Source organism: Hypanus sabinus, chromosome 21 (assembly GCF_030144855.1).
Source record: "Hypanus sabinus isolate sHypSab1 chromosome 21, sHypSab1.hap1, whole genome shotgun sequence".
NCBI classification, from domain to species: domain Eukaryota; kingdom Metazoa; phylum Chordata; class Chondrichthyes; order Myliobatiformes; family Dasyatidae; genus Hypanus; species Hypanus sabinus.
The window spans coordinates 37,494,845-37,511,985 of record NC_082726.1 but is presented as its reverse complement, the minus strand read 5'-3'; the positions used below and the strand labels follow the sequence as shown (position 1 = coordinate 37,511,985).

General features: G+C 39.9%; 1 protein-coding gene across 2 annotated transcripts in view; it reads right to left on the bottom strand.

Moving 5' to 3' along the window:
* The window catches only part of LOC132378970 (A disintegrin and metalloproteinase with thrombospondin motifs 14), a 201,435-nt gene that overhangs the window by 109,720 nt on the left and 74,574 nt on the right, over positions 1 to 17,141 (bottom strand). For both annotated transcript variants that reach the window (XR_009507247.1, XM_059946364.1), the window contains exon 4: positions 6,143 to 6,339. Coding sequence is in view for 1 of the 2 variants with exons in the window: in XM_059946364.1 (XP_059802347.1) it covers positions 6,143 to 6,339 (197 nt within the window). In the remaining variant the exon portion in view is untranslated. The remainder of the gene's footprint in view (positions 1 to 6,142; positions 6,340 to 17,141) is intronic.

The window sequence follows — 17,141 nt, the reverse complement described above, 5'->3', positions numbered from 1 at the left end:
GGGTAGCTTCACTTAAGGACAAGGGAGTGGACTTATAGAATCAGAAAAAGTGGATGAGGTCCATAATTAGTAATTCACATTTCCATTCACCAAGAAGGACATGACTGATGGTGAGGTTTGAGACACGTTAGTATTCTAAGGCTTGTTGATTTTAAAACATGGAGGTGGTATTGGTTATCTTGAAGGACATCTCCAGGAACTCATGGTATCTATCCCAGGATACTGAGGGATGCAAAATAACAGATTGTTGGGGCACTTACAGAGACCTCTGCACCCTTTGTAGACATGGGCTGAATCATAGAAAAGTGAAAACTAGCCAATGTTGTTCTTTTGTTTAAAATGTTGACAAGAACAATCCAGAAAATTAAAGACTGGTGAGCTTTACATCAACAGTAAGGAAATAATTAGGGTAGATTTTTAGGAGCAAATTAACACATATTAACAAAAGCATGGACATGACAGATGGTCAGCAAAGCTTTGTGTGGGACAGGTACTGGGTTTTACTCAGTGCAGAGTCATAGAACACTACAGCACAAAAACAGGCCTTTCAGACTGTGCCAAACCATTAATTTGCCTTGTCCCATCGGCCTGCACCCAGACCATAGGCCTCCATACTCCTGCCATCCCTATACCTAACCAAATTTCTCAAATGTTGAAATAGACCCCACATCCATCACTTGTGCTGGCAGTTCATTCCAAACTCACACCAGCCTAAGTAAAGATGTTCCCCTTATGTTCCCTTTAATCCTTTCACACTTAACACATGACCTTCAGTTGTAGTCTCATCCAAACTCAGTGGAAAAAGCCTATTTGCAACTACCCAATCCATACCCCTCATAATTCTGTGTATCTGTATCAAATCTCCCCTCAATCGTTTATGTTCTAGGGAATAAAGTCCTAAACTATTTAACCTTTCCCTATAACTCAGGTCCTCAAATCCCAGCAACATATTTGAAAATTTTCGTTGTACTCTTTCAATTTTATGTGCGTCCTTCCTGTAGGTAGGTGTTGAAATAAAACTGCACGCAAGGCTCCAAATTAGATCTCACCAATATCAACAGAACATCCCAACTCTCATACTCAGTACATTGATTAATGAAGGCCAATGTGCCAAAAGCTTTCCTTACAACCCTATCTACCTGGGATGACACTTTGGAGGAATTATGGGTCTCCTCACTCCCACCATGTAAAACCAAAATTAGTTGGTGCTCCCAAAGTGCAACACCTCACACTTGTCTGCATTAAATTCCAACTGTCATTTCTCAGCCCATTTTTTCCAGCTGGTCCAGATCCCCTTGCAAGCTTTGATAGTCTTCCTCACTATCCACTACACCCCAAATCTTGGTGTCATCCACAAATTTGCTGATCCAGTTTACCACATTATTATCCAGATCATTGATATAGATGACAATAAACAATGGACTCAGTGCCAATCCCGTCAGCACACCGTTAGGTTCAGGCCTCCAGTCAGAGAAGCAACCACCTGCAATCACTCTTTGACTTCTTCCACAAAGCCTACGTCAAATCCAATTCACTGCCTCGTCTTGAATGCCAAGCAACAGAACCTTCTTGACCAATCTCCCATGCGGGACCTTGTCAAAGGCCTCGCTAAAGTCCATGCAGATAATGGCCACTGTCTTGCCTTCATCAACCTTCCTGGCAACTTCCTCAAAAAAAACTGTGTAAGATTGGTTAGACATGACTTATCATGCACAGAGCCAGGTTGACTATACCTAATCAATCCCTGCTTATCCAAATACTTATATGTCCAGTCCCTTAGAATACCTCCAATAAATTTCCCAATACTGATGTTAGGCTCGCCATTCTACAATTTCCTGGCTTATTCTCAGAATCTTTCTTACAACTGAATAACAGAAGCTATCCTCCAATCAATATTCCCTCTAATTTGTAATGACCAGTGCGTGCAAAAATCTTGAGCTGTGTAATTTTTTTGCTCAGAGACAAAAATATGTGTGCACTGTATTTTATATGAAGGGATATTCATTTTAACAGTTAGAAAAACATTGTCAATAAGAACTTCTATCTCCTCTGGGTTTGATCGTTACTGTTCTCATTTGCACTCTCGCAAAATATACATAACAGGCCTGTAGCCGGTAATGAAGGATTTTCTTGCCAGAGTTTTTGCACACCGTCCATACGTGATTTGCTTGCTAAATGACACTTTAAAAAGTCAAGTTTCCAAATATCACTCTAATTCTTCCCACTTACAAATTCTCCAGCAAATTTTGCAAGGCGCAATAAAACACAGGTAACACCAGTATTGTACATAGATATTTCTCGTAGCTGCACATTCCTGACCTCATGAGCTTTCAGTATAGTGGTTTCTACTATTTCATTATACCATTCCACTTTAAATGAACTACCAGTTCTTTTGCACTTCAAGGCCTTTGACTCTTTGGAATTTGATAAAGTGAATCAATATTTTTTTTCAATAAAAACAGTATAAATAAGCCAGTTCTAAAATCTGCAGACAAATCATCGCAAACTCCACATTGTCAACACTGTTTGCATCAGAAACCAGAAAAGGAAATGTGATTGTGTACGATTGTGAAATATTTTTAACATGTCAACAAGGTAGAGGGTGACAACCTTTTGTGCGCAGTTTAAATTCCTTTGTGCACTAGTAGCAAAAAGTGTGTGCTCGCACACACATATACACCTTAGAGGGAATATTGCCTCCAATCCTCCGGCATCTCATCTGTGGCTAAGGATGTTTTAAATATCTCTGTAATTTCTGCACTAGCTTCCCACAGGGTCCAAGGGAACATATTGCAAGGGGATTTATCCACTCTAATTTGCCTCAAGACAGCAAACACCTCCTCCTCTGTAATCAGTATAGGATCCGTGACCTCAATGCTCCACTGCCTCACATCTATAGAGTTCGTGTCTGGCTCCCAAGTAAGAACAGAAACAAAAAATCCACTTAAGATCTTCCCACATCTCTTTCAGCTCCAAGCACAGATTACTACTCTGATCTTCCAGAGGAGCAATTTTGTCCCTTGCAATCCTTCTGCTCGTAATGTATCTGTAGAAACTCTTAAAATTCTCCGACACCTTGTCTGCTAGAACAACCTCATGTCTTCATTTAGCCCTACTGATTTCCTTAAGTGTTCTCTTGCATTTCTTACACTCCTCAAGTACCTCATCTGTTCCAACTTGCCTGTAGCTGCTGTGCATCTCTTTCTTTTTGTTAATCAGGGCCTCAAAATCTCCTGAAAACCAGAGGTCCCTAAAACTGTTATCCCTGCCTTTTTATTTGACAGGAACATACAAATACTGTACTTCAAAATTTCTCTTTCGAAGGTCTCCCACTTACCAAGTACACTTTTGCCAGATAACTATCTGCCCAAATCTTCACTTAGCAGATCATTTCTGATACCATCAAAATAGACTTTTCTCCAACTTAGAATCTCAACCTGAGGACCAGATCTATCTTTTCCCAAATTTACTTTGAAACTAATGGCATTATGTTTACTAGATGCAAATGTTCCCCTACACGCACTTCAGTCACCTACCCTGTCTCATTCCAATAGTATGCACTTTAATTGGAACTTCTAGGCACTGACTAAGGAAACTTTCCTGTCGACATCTGACAAACATTTTCCCGTCCAACACTTTTTTCCATATGGGAGTCGCAGTGAATATGTGGAAAGTTAAAATCACCTACTATCACAGACTTTTGTTATATGCAACAGACTGCAGTCTCTCTACAAATTGCTCTAAATCCTGTGAATTGTCTATAATATGATCCCATTAACGTGGTAATAAATGGTCTTATTTCTGAATTCTATCCATAAAACCACACTAGACAAGTTCTCCAGTCTGCCCTGACTAAGCACTGCCATGACATTTTTCCTGGGTAGTAATGCCATCCCTCCCCCTTTAATCCCTCCTGTTCTATCATGTCTAAAACAACACAACTCCAGAACATTAAGCTGCTAGTCCTGCTCCTCATGCAACCAAGTCTCACTAATGACTACAACTTCATAATTCCATGTGCTAAACTATGCCCTAAGCTCATCTGCCTTTCCTACTACTTGCTTTGAAATATATGAGGCTCAGAACATTAGTCCCACCATACTCAACCTTTTGATCCCTGACTTTGTATATAAGTTTAACAATATCCTTCTCCATAACCACACCAACATCTGTTCTGGAGCTCTGGTTCCCACCTTCTGCAACTGTAGTTTAAACCATGCAGCACTGGCAAACCTTCCCATTAGGATATTAGTTCTCCAGTTCAGGTGCAAGCCATTCCTGCTGTACAGGACCCAGCTTCCCTTGAAGAGAGCCTAATGATACAAAAATCCAAAGCTCTTCCTCTTGCACCAACTTCTTAGCCATGTGTTAAACTGTATGATCTTTCTATTTCTGGCCTCACTAGCACATGGCATGGGAAGCAATGCTGAGATCACAACCCTGGAGACCTTGTCCTTTAATTTACCACCTAACTCCTTGAGTCACCTTGCATGACCTTGTCACCCATTCTACTCATGTCAATGGTATCGATGTGGACCACAACATCTAGTTGCTTACCATCCTATCTAGGAATGCTGTGCAGTTGGTCTGATATGTTCCTGACCCTACCACCTCAGAGGCAACAAACCATCCAGTAATCTCGTTCTAATCCACAGAGCTCCTTCCTGTTCCCCTAATGAACGATTCCCCTATCACTGCAGCTCGCCTCTTCCCTTCTGAGCCACAGATCAGAATCAGATCAATGGCCAGAGACTTGACCATTGTGGCTTTCCTTGTTAGGTCATCCCCACCCCAACAGTATCCAAAGCGGTATACCTGTTGCCGAGAGAAATGGCCACAGGGGTACTCTGCATTGGCTCTCCTATCCCCTTCCTGACGGTCACCCAGTTACCTGTGTCCTGCACCTTGGGTGTAACTATCTGCCTGTATGCCGTGCCTATCAATCCTTCATCCTCCCAAATGATCTGGAGTTTATCCAATTCCAGCTCCAACTCCTCAACAAGGTCTGTTAGAAGTTACAGCTGGATGCACTTCCTGCAGGTGTGGTCATCAGGGACATTGGAGGTCTCCCTGCCTCCCCACATCCTGCAAGAGGAGCATTCTAGTATCCTGTGTGGTATCCCCACTGCTCTAAATGTGCAAATAAGAAAGAAAGAAAGGAAGAATAGATAACCAAAAAAAATCTACCTATGGCCTACACTTCTCCTTACCAAAGCCTTGATGAGCCAAAGCCTCAACTCCACACTCCAACTGTGACCCACTCACACAAAGGCCTCTCCTTAAACCAAACTTCTTTTTATTGGTCATTGCCAAATGCCTAATTATGCGCAATCCATTGTCTTCTCAGGAACCGTAGCATGCAAAATATGCTGACAGCCCTCGCTCACTTCTTTTAAACTCTCATGCTCCCTCCACACAATCCAGTGTCTTCTCGAGACTGTGGCACTCAAAAGAAAAACAGACAGGCATATCAAAAATAGTACTTTCACAATTCCACAGCTTTCAGCACATTATAGTATTATTCTTTGTAAAACTATTTTAGAGCCATACTTGGAGAAGCTCCTTCACGTAATCCAAAGACCATCACTAACTAGGAAGTCTCAGCTCAGCCTGGTACTAATTCCTAGTTAGTGATGGTCTTTGGATTTAAATGATCTCTGCACAGGGCAATTAAAAGGGGCTTTTATGAGCAGATCCCAGCCTGGCATTGAAAAAAACAGATATGCCCCCTTTAATATATTTACTTGTATCCTTATATCTCCCCTTTGCCTGTCATACCACCAAACATAATGCCTTCATCTAATAATCCTTGTAACCCAGCAAATGCAGATCCAGATTCACCCAATTTATTGGCACCTGATCCCTATACCAAATCTCCTTCCATTCTATTTTGCTTCTTGAACACCCCTGGTCATTTTCTACTGGAACACCCACAGAATAATCAGTTTTAATCTGTATAAACTTCACTGGCAGAAGTGTGAAGGAATTTCCTTTTCCAAGTAGAAAATTTGATTCAGTGAGAATACAGAAAATGATAAACATATTATATATACTAACTATACCAAATTACAGGTGATGTGAACTTTAACTTTTTCTAATGAACAAGAATTAAATATAATAAATGGTATATAAGATGACTTACAATATTCATTAGTGTCAGAACATAATTCTGAACATGCTGTTTTCCATGGAAGCGGACAACAGAATCATCTACTGCCAACAGAACTTCAATGTTGTAGTCATCTTTCTTTGCATGTCTTCTTTTTCGAGCTGGATGACTTAGGTTCTCCTCAATGATGTCTAAAGAGTTTGCAAGCTCACCAATACCAAATTTCAAGGCTTTGGAAAAATAAATTTAGCAAGACAGAAGAAAAACAAATCAACATTGTTTTTGTAATATACTGACTTATATTTTAATATTAAAATACATCTTTTTAGCAGTTTCAAAAAATTCAAATACAAAATATTACCCAGTTTAATCATTCTCAGTAACATAAAGCATAGCTAACAACAATTAATATAAAATTAACTGAATGATTTGCATTTTGAATTTCAAGTGCAGTTATTTTACTTTTAAATTGAAACTTACACATTCATTATCTATACTTTACATATCCTTTCCTCTAAAGTTATAAAAATCAAATTTCAATCATGAATAGAATTTATGTTGCTTAGGATACTAATATCAAATAATGGCTGTTGTAAACAGCAATGCATACTCCTATCAATTAATTACTCTTGCTCAAGCAATTAAGTGTCATAATGAACTATGCAAATAAAATACCAGAAGCAGTTTCGATCATAAACATAACCAAGATATAGGTACATAAAACAAGTTCATAAGTTTTAAGAATGCATGTATGATTATTTAGATAAATAGGATATCTACATTCAGATTTTTTTTGTGCCATGGATCAATTCACATGAAAAAAATAGGTGCAACAAATGTAAAGTGTTTGAAATATTATGCAAGTCAAGTAGAACCTGTGAAGAGATCATTTTTAGGTTGTTCAATATGTGTTTGGTTTCCAAAGTAGAGGAGATTCATGACTACACATTAAGCTGAAAACATTTCAGTTAATAAGCATTCCAGAAATTTTATACCAAATTCCTAGTATTCTTTCCAATTTCATAAATCAATCTTTATTTGCGCGTTTTCAAGACTACTGTTACCTTCAACTATATAACACCTTGCTTCATTTAGAATCTCTTGACTCTCACTCCATCACTAACCTACCCACCACTCACTCAGGCATTATTCTGCATATTTTAACCTACTTATCTCTTGACAGATGATACCTGATCAACATTTTCCGCTTTAATAATAAATTGTTTCACATTCGTTGTTCACTGCCTCACTACTTCAGAACAATATTGCAAGGACTTTGAACTTCTGAAGTTAAGACTAGTTTAAACTTGCTTTTACTAACATTACAAATAGATTTTGTTTTCCTACTTACTCTGGACTCTAAGTTGCTTGCTAAATGACATTATCTCAAAGTTCAAATTTCAAAGTAAGTTTATTATCAAGGTATGTATATGTTACTATATACTACCCTGAGATTTTGTTTTTGAAGCATTCACAGCAGAACATATAAGTACAATAGAATCAATTGAAAATTACCAAAGACTGACAATCAACGTACAAAAGAAGTCAAACTGTGCATATACAAATAAATAATTAATACCAAGAACAAATTAGTTGAAAGAGAGTCCATAGGTTGTGGAATAGGTTTCAGAAGAGGACATCTTTACCTCAAGAATGGTACAGGTGGAAAGTATGACATCTGAAAGACCACCATCATAACATGAAGAGTCATGTGTTCAAAATATACCAAGTAAATATACCAATATGCTGCACATGCAGGTGCAATCATATGGAAAGCACACCATTTTTTCTCCAACAAACATACTGTGGAAAGTATTCTGACCAGTTGCATCATGGCTGGTGTGGCAATTTGAAAGCCCATGAAAGTATGAAGTTATAGGGAATAATGGACTCAGCCCAATAAAACATGGGCACATCCTATACTTCTGGTATTTACAGGATATCCTCAAAAAGTCAACCCTGGCCAGAATCAACCCACACAAAGTTGTGGGTTCCTATAATATAACAAATCGGTTTCTAAAAGAATGTACAGCCCAGCTAACCAAGCTGCTGATGGATATATTCAACTTCCCCTTGGAACAGTCCACTGTCCCCTTGGTTTTCAATATAGTAACCATCATTCCAGCGCCAAAGAAGGTGACAGTAATCTGCCTAAATGACTATCATCTGATGGCATTATCATCAGCCAGTATGAAATACTTTGAGTGGCTGGTCATGGAGCACATTAAAGCATTACTCCTGGTTATATTGGACACTCTCCAGTTCACTTATCGCTCAAATTGATCCATGGACAATGCAATGGTCTCTGCACTTCACTCTGTCCTGTCCCACCTGGAAAATAGGGTCTCATATACCAAACTGCCCCTTTTAATTGCCCTGTGCAGAGATCATTTAAATCCAAAGACCATCACTAACTAGGAATTAGTACCAGGCTGAGCTGAGACTTTTGGCACTTAACACCATCACATCACAGAAACTGGTGGGGAAATAGTCCTTGCTGGGTCTCAACACCTCACTTTGCAGCTGGATATTGGACTTCTTAGCAGAAAGGCCACAGTCAGTTTGTGAGGACAGCAAAGTCTCTAGTCCCATTACGCTGTGCGCTGGCACTCCCCAGGGCAGTGTGGTCAGCCTGCTGCTGTTTACACTGCTGACTCATGACTGTGCCACAGGATTCAGCTCAGACCAGGTCATCAAGTTTGCAAATGACACAACAGTGGTTGGCCTCATCAACAATGATAATGACGTAGAATATAGAGAAGAGGTGGAGTGACTGGTGGATTGTTGTGTGAAGGACAGTCTAAGTCCAAACATTGAAAAGAGAAAGAAACTCATTGTGGACTTCAGGAAGGTTTAGATAAACCAACCCGCCTCTATGAATACCTGCCTCTTCTGTCGAGAGAGTTAAGTGCACCAAGTTCTTGGTAGCTCACATCATGGATTACCTCACATGGTCCCTTAATAGCACTTCCCTGAACAAGAAGCACAGCGGCACCCTCACATTCTAAGGAGATTGAGGCAAGCAAGGCTACCCCCTCCCATCTTAAATGCATTTTACAGGAACACCATTGAGAATGTCTTGACAAGTTGCATCTCTACCTGGTATGGGAGCAGCTGCACATCAGACCAGAAGTCCCCACAAAGGACTGTGAGAATGGCTGAGAGGATCATACAGGTCTCCCTACCATCCATCAGGGACATTTATTGGGAGTGCTGCATAGGCAGGACCCTTAGTATTATTAAGGATCCCACCTGTTTGTCTTCTACCATCAGACAGGAGAGTCCAATACATAAAAACAAGAATGGTCAGGGTTGTAAACAGTTTCTTCCCTCAGGCCATTAGGCTTCTGAACTCCCTGCCTCATCTCATTCAAAGTGTAACTGGTTGATCGGTTCCGTATCTTTCAATATTTAATTTATGCACTTTTGTTTGTTAATTATGTGTGATTCATTTGTATATTTCATTCTTACTTGCATACGTTAATGTGTGTTATGTGTACTGCTGTGCTTTACACCCTGTTTGGAGAAACGCTGCATCGTTTGACAGTATAGATATATCTAATTAAATGACAATAAGCTTGACTTGACATCCGTCATCAAAGTTCCTCACTGTCTGGACCAGGTCATCTTTTCACAGGAGATACAAAACCCTTAACTCCCACAGCACCACCTCCCTTTAACCATTTGGTTCTTCAATCAAGCGGCAAAGCTCTTATCAGCACAGTTTAGCAATACTGTGACCACTTTGCACTAAAATGGACTTTTTTTCTTTTTGTTCTAGTGTTTTCTTGTAAAAGTTGGTATAATAGGTTTAATTCATGTGTCCTTGTGTATGCTGCTTACACTGTGCATTGTGATGCTGCAGCAAGTATATTTTCTGCGCACCTGTGTAGGACAGTAAATTTGACTTTGATATTAAATAATGCATCAAATACGCACTCAGCTAAATATGAACAAACCAAAAGTCATCAAAATGGAAAATAAGAATTTGTAATGACCAAGAAAATTAATCAAAAGTTCCAATTTATCTTCAAAACTGCGATTCAGGGCTATAGTATATCCTGTAACTGTAATTTATTTATTTAACTGAGTATTTAGAACAAAAGGCAAACATTCACAAATTATAACTACTCAATGGAAATTGTTGCTCATCTCCAGATCTAAAGCGGAGTAGTAAGAACACATACAGAATATAACAAAGGTATATAAAAAAACAAAAATGAATATTTTGCAAGTGAAAGGGAGGCAGAAAGAGACTGCATTTCAATCTGCACTGAGCGATGTACAATGTTCCAGCTGAAGAGTGAATAGTGTCAAACAAGGTAAAGACATTTTGGCTATGTTGAGAAAAGCATATGTGTAAGATTTCAAATAGGTATTAAAAACAACACAGCAGATTTGGGCAATGTTTTAAAATCTACATTTCTGAAATAAATGTATTAAGATTGAGTATTGTAAAAATTGTTCTGCAATATTTTGCTTGAATTTAATTAGCCAACTCATAATCATTGCTAATGTTTGTCCCTTGAGACTAGGTAATCTGAAAGAATTTGGCACAAACAGCAGTTTCACAAATACACTGCAATAAGGTGAACTGTCTCTTTCATACATTACAGAACATCCTTACACATTCTCATAATTTAGAAAAGAAGAAAAGGTTTGGGAAAAAGAGACTGAATGTTACCTGTTTTATTAAAGTAATTGGTTAATGGAATTTGCAGGTATGATATCTGAGGTTTGCATCCATCACTATCAGTAAGGTACCTCATATCTTTATCTCAAGTTCCTTTAGTCAATTTCTTGCCTTAATGTTGATTTTAGGACCTATGTAGATAAATAACCACATCGATCTACATGGTCCAAGTGTGTATATGCACCATTATTTGGATCAATCAAAAAACTTCAATGCTTTAAAACATTTTGATTAGACAAAAACTTTGCTACCACCATGGGAAGAATCATCCGAGATGATAAAATAGCATCAACAGCACCAAAGCCATTTAAGAACAAAGGGGGCACTGCAAGTTGGAGAGAAATAAGGAAGCACCAGAGACTGTATCATCAGCAGAAATCATCAGGATAACATAACCATGAGTGAGAAAGTTCAAGGGCTGAAAGGGTAAATGGAGCAAGAGAGATTCAGAGTGGTGATGAGATAGCTAAAAATAAATGGGAGGTAATGAAGTATTAAAATGCTAATTCAGTAATTTAATGGAAAAGTTGTAATGCCAAAAATATTTAACTTTGACAACTGCAACACCAAACATTTCCAGTTTCTATGAAGCTGCACAGCAAATGCAGAAACAAGTCTTTCAGATCTTTAACAACAGTTCACTGCTACCAAAATGTCTTCCAAATGGTACTGAAAGAATTAGAAAGGATCCGGTATAGACTATAATTCTGCTTTGCCAACCAATTATAGGAAAACAAGTTATCAGCAGTATGCACAACATGTTGCTCAATTGATCCAACACTAAAATAAATGTTGCAGCTCAAGAGACAGTATTTTTGCACAATGTGATGGTTGAGTTTGTGATTTATAAAGAATCATCAAGAATGGCTTCACCTCTTAGGGGAATTACACAAAGATTTGTTTGATTAATAAAATTTTTGAGTTTGAAATGGAAAAACTGAATGGTGTTTACACAGATGCACACTGTCAATGACAATACAACATAATGAAAACACTTCAAATAAATTGATGCTGAATTAGGAAATATGATTTATCATGCAACAGAGACAAAGTCTGTGACTCGCTGTCAAGAAATCAAACAAATTTCCATGGAAAAAATCTCCCTGGAAAAAGACTAACTGACTTGTGTTCTGTCTTTATTAACTGAATTAACAGCCCATCTTCAAGGAAAGAAACAATTTCCTTTACTTTTCCAATTGAAATATATTTTCTCAAGCTAATCTAACTGTAATTCAGAACTATCACAACATAGCTTTTCACTTTTCTTTCTGCCAGTAGATCTTTACTAATCACGATCCTGGATTCTGTTGTGATGTTGTGGGTAAGAAGTGATTCTAAGTAATTTCCAGAATTTCAGAGCCCAGAAAGACGAAATCCTCCATTGACTTATTTTCAGTTAACCTAGAATAAATAGAATTGAGTACTGAACTTGAACTTTTCACCCTTCACAGCACTGACCTGCTTTGCAGAAAAATCTCTCGTGCTCTATATCTATAACTCTAAATAGCAAGCTATGAAGTAGTCTTTTTTCTTAATGCTTTTATCTAAGCTTGCCTTTTCTCTATTGAGTCTGAAAATAAAGCACAACATATTGAGCCTGTAGACCTCTTAAAAACATGCTACAACATCTAAGCGGTCTACAAGAGCAAAGAAGTACTGCAATAGTGAATAGTGATAGTGAATGATCAGCCATGATCTCAGAATGGCGGTGCAGACTCGAGGGGCCGAATGGTCTACTTCTGCTCCTATTGTCTATTGTCTAAAACAATCCTGAAAAAGCTACATTTCACTTTCTGAGAAAGATGCATCTTTTCTACTTGATGAAGTATAAAACCATTATCATCTATTGTCCAACCTTTTGAAAATTCTTACAGTTCAGGGGATCAGCATATGATGGCTTGCAGCTTCCACTCTCTGGGGCCCAGCTCACTGGGTCCCTATATTCCCCGCTCACCCACCAGGGCCTAGGTTCCTTTGCTCCTGTCCAACATACTGAGTTCTTGTTCTTTGTCTTCTGGAGCACCAGTCAAGGTTCGGGTTGAGGAGCTTCCCAACCGCTTACTTGCTGAGGCCCCATTTCTGTATTTTCGAGGTCCAGGTTCTCATTCTCCTTTGACATGAGTCATCAAAGATTCTCTGGTTCTGTTTCTTGACTTCCATTCAAACTTAACAAACTTACTGGCCACCTGGACAATGCACACACCTACGTCAGGATGCTGTTCACTGACTATTGCTCAGCATTTAACAGCATCATTACCACAATCCTGACTGAGAAGTTACAGAACCTAAGCCTCTGTACCTCCCTCTGCAAATGGATCCTCAACTTCCTAACTGGAAGACCACAATCCGTGCGAATTGAAGATAATATCCTCCTCACTGACAATCAACGCTGGTGCGCCTCAAGGGTGTGTGCTTAGCCCACTGCTCTACTCTCTATATACCCATAACTGTGTGGCTAAGCCTAGCTCAAATACCATCTATAAATTTGCTGATGATACAACCATTGTTGGTAGAATCTCAGGTGGTGACGAGAGGGTGTACAGGAGTGAAATATGCCAACTAGTGGAGTGGCGTAGCAGCAACAACCTTGCACTCAACGTCAGTAAGACGAAAGAGCTGGTTGTGGACTTCAGGAAGGATAAGATGAAGGAATACTTTTCAATCCTCAGAGACGGGTCAGAAGTGGAGAGAGTGAGCAGTTTCAAGTTCCTGCGTGTCAAGATCTCTGAGATCCTAACCTGGTCCCAACATATTGATACAGTTATAAAGAAGGCATGACAGCGTCTATACTTCATTAGGAGTTTGAAGAGGATTGGAATGACAACAAATACACTCAAAATCTTCTATAGGTGTACCATGGGGAGCATTCTGACATTGTCTGGTATGGGGGTGGGCTACTGCACAGGACCAAAAGAAGCTGCAGAGGGTTGTAAATTTAGTCAGCTGCATCTTGGGTACTAGCTAAGTACCCAGGACATCTTCAAGGAGTGGTGCCTCAGAAAGGCAGCATCCATTATTAAGCACCCCCAGCACCCAGGGCATGCCCTTTTCTCACTGTAACCATCAGCTAGGAGGCACAGAAGCCTGAAGGCACACACTCAGCAATTCAGGAACAGCTTCTTCCCCTCTGTCATCTGATTCCTAAATGGACATTGAACCCGTGAACACTACCTCACTTCTTAAAGTTATATTATTTCTGCTTTTTGCATGGTTTTTAATCATTTCAATATATGGAAACTGTAATTGATTTACTTACTTATTTAGCATTATTTTTTCTTCTTCTATATTATGTATTGCACTGAACAGCTGCTGCTACGCTAACAGTTTTCATGACACATAATAAACCTGATTTTGATTGTGAAATGTTATGTGTAACATTTTTTTTTAAAATGCAATGGAAGTGTGTTGACACATTGATAAAAAATATCAACCAATAATTTTGTATATCAGCTGCTCAAGCACTATCAAAGTTCTGAGCAGACCAGATTAATAAAGTTTTATTGTAGACAGATATACTTACACTCAGTGACCACTTTATTAGGTACAACTACGTTGGTGCAAATAATCTAATCAGCTAATCATGTGGCAGCACCACAATGTGTAACAGCCTGCAGACATGGTCAAGAGGTTCAGTTCTTGTTCAGACCAAATACCAGCGGTCTCTGGAGTTTACAGAGTATATATATATACATATAGTGAGTGAGTGTGTGTGTGTGTGTGTGTGTGTGTGAACATGCATGTTGTTTATTTACTTATTGAGACTGTTACGTACCAGCAGCAATAGATCACATATTGAGTCTGGTTTTAATATCAAACCACTATATTTATTAGTATCTACTCAAAATATAGAAAATTATATGTGTGTGGCTCCCAAACTGTCAATCTTAGAAACAGTTCTTAAAGTCTTAAAATGGCAAACTAGAAAGGTCCAGTAATCCATGGAATAAGTGAGGGAAGGGACTGGTAAATCCACGTTAAAATGTAGAGAGGAGGCGATCGTGTACAATTCCACAGGTTCCTCGCTGGGAAAATGAAGTAACAGTCGCCGAAGATCTTAACCGATGAGTCGTCCCAAAATCCACGTAGAAATATCACAAGGTGACAGTCACAGAATAATCCTTAGCATAAGTGGTTATCACATAACATACCCGAAACCATGTAAGGGTTAACAAAATTGGTCGCTACAGTATACTCCAACAAAATCCACGTATGGATCGTACGGAGTGACAGTCACACATCCAATGTGCACAGTGTGCCACTGGTCAACCCAATCCTTTGGGCTTGGGAAAGCATCAGACTTTACCCATTATCATAGCGAGCTGTTCCTGCCCGGAGTCCAAAGCTTCCACTCTCTCTCTCTCGTTCTCTTTTCCTTCTTCTTTCTCTGAAAGTCGCAGCTGTCTGTTGCAGCTTGTTATACTGATGTCATAGTCCCGCCTCAACATGGCATTTTAAAGTGACACCCAAAGTAAGCGAAACCGTGGTCACGTAACAAGATACAGCGTGGAGCAGGCCCTTCCAGCCCCGCTGCTCTGCAATCCCTCAATTTAATCCTAGTCTAATCATGGGACTATTTACAATGACCAATTAATCTACCAACCAGTACATCTTTGGACTGTACGAGGACACCCAAGCCATCACGGGGAGAACATACAAACCCCTTACAGACAGCATCAAGAATTGACCCTCAATCACCTGTACTGTAAAGCATTGTGCTAATCATAATGATACCATGCCGGCCCTATTTTTTTTAAAATCAGAATTCTAATATTCTTGCATCAATTTTCATGCATCACCTGGTATTTTATTATTAATATGTTGCTGCAACCTAAACTAGTATATATACATCACAGCAAGCTCAAATACATGTCAAAACCAACAAATAAATAACTGTCAAAGCATGGAAAATCTGAGACATCAACGACTCACATAAGTAGCTTAAGCACATTTGGCAGGCAGTTCAATCATTTTGCTAAGTATAAACTGGGAATAAATCAGTATCCTTATACAAGAGGTTCCAAACATTGTTCATATTTAACTCAGTACCGTTTGGGAGATGGGCTGACAGCTGAAATGCACTTCAAATGTATCAGCTATTTAATACATTTATAAAGCTGGTAGAAATTGATTTGTACTTCTGAAAAGTATGATTTTGGCCCTCCTTATCCGCGGGGGATTGGTTCCAGAACCCCCCGCGGATATCAAAAATGCACTTGCTCAAGTCCCTTATTTAGCTGACCAGTGAGGTGGTCTTTAGGACCCAGCACAGCTCTGAATCTCTTCCCTCTCCATTGATACTACCAGCCTTCCTCCCCGCTCTGATCCCATCTCTCATCCGTGCCAGGTCTTTACCATTCCCTCCGACCTTCAACTCTCTGAGGCAGAGTGCTCTGTCCTCAGTGAGGGCCTCACATTTGTCCCCCTTCGCCCACACCTCAGCGAGTTCCGCGTACGCCATGACGCTGAACTCTTCTTCTGCTGGCTCCGTCTCTGAGCTTATTTCTTTGGCAAGGACTCTCCTACCCCCATCAATGACCCCCTTCTCTTGTCTTCAACCCTCCTCCTCTTCATGGACACCCCGCTCTGATCTTCTGCCTGCTCGGGATCTCTTTATTGCTAATTGCTGACGGGACATCAACCATCTCGACTTCACCACACCCTGTTCCAATTCCAACCTCACTCCTTCCGAATGCTCTACTCCCTCCGCACCAATTCCAACCTCACTATAAAAGTCGCTAATAAGGGGGGATCTGTTTTTGTCTAGCGTACTGACCTCTACCTTCATTAACTTTGCCTCCAACTTTCACTCTGCCCTAAAATTTACCTGGTCCATTACCGACACCTCCCTCCCCTTTCTTGATCTTTCTGTCTCCATCTCTGGAGACGGCTTATCTACTGATATCTACTATATGCCTACAGACTCTCACAGCTACCTGGACTATTCCTCTTCCCACCCTGTCTTTTGCAAAAATGCTATCCCCTTCTCACAATTTCTCCGTCTCCGCCGCATCTGCTCTCAGGATGAGGCTTTTCATTCCAGGACGAAGGGGATGTCTTCCTTTTTTAAATAAAGGGGCTTCCCTTCTTCCACCATCAACTCTGCTCTCATACGCATCTCTCCCATTTCCCGCACATCTGCCTGCCACCCCATCTACCCACCACCCCACTCGGGATAGGGTTCCCCTTGTCCTCACTACCACCCCACCAGCCTCCAGGTCCAACATATAATTCTTCGTAACTTACGCCACCTCCAACGGGATCCCACTACCAAACACATCTTTCCCTCCCCCCCTTTCTGCTTTCCGCAGGGATCACTCCCTACGTGACTCTCTTGTCCAC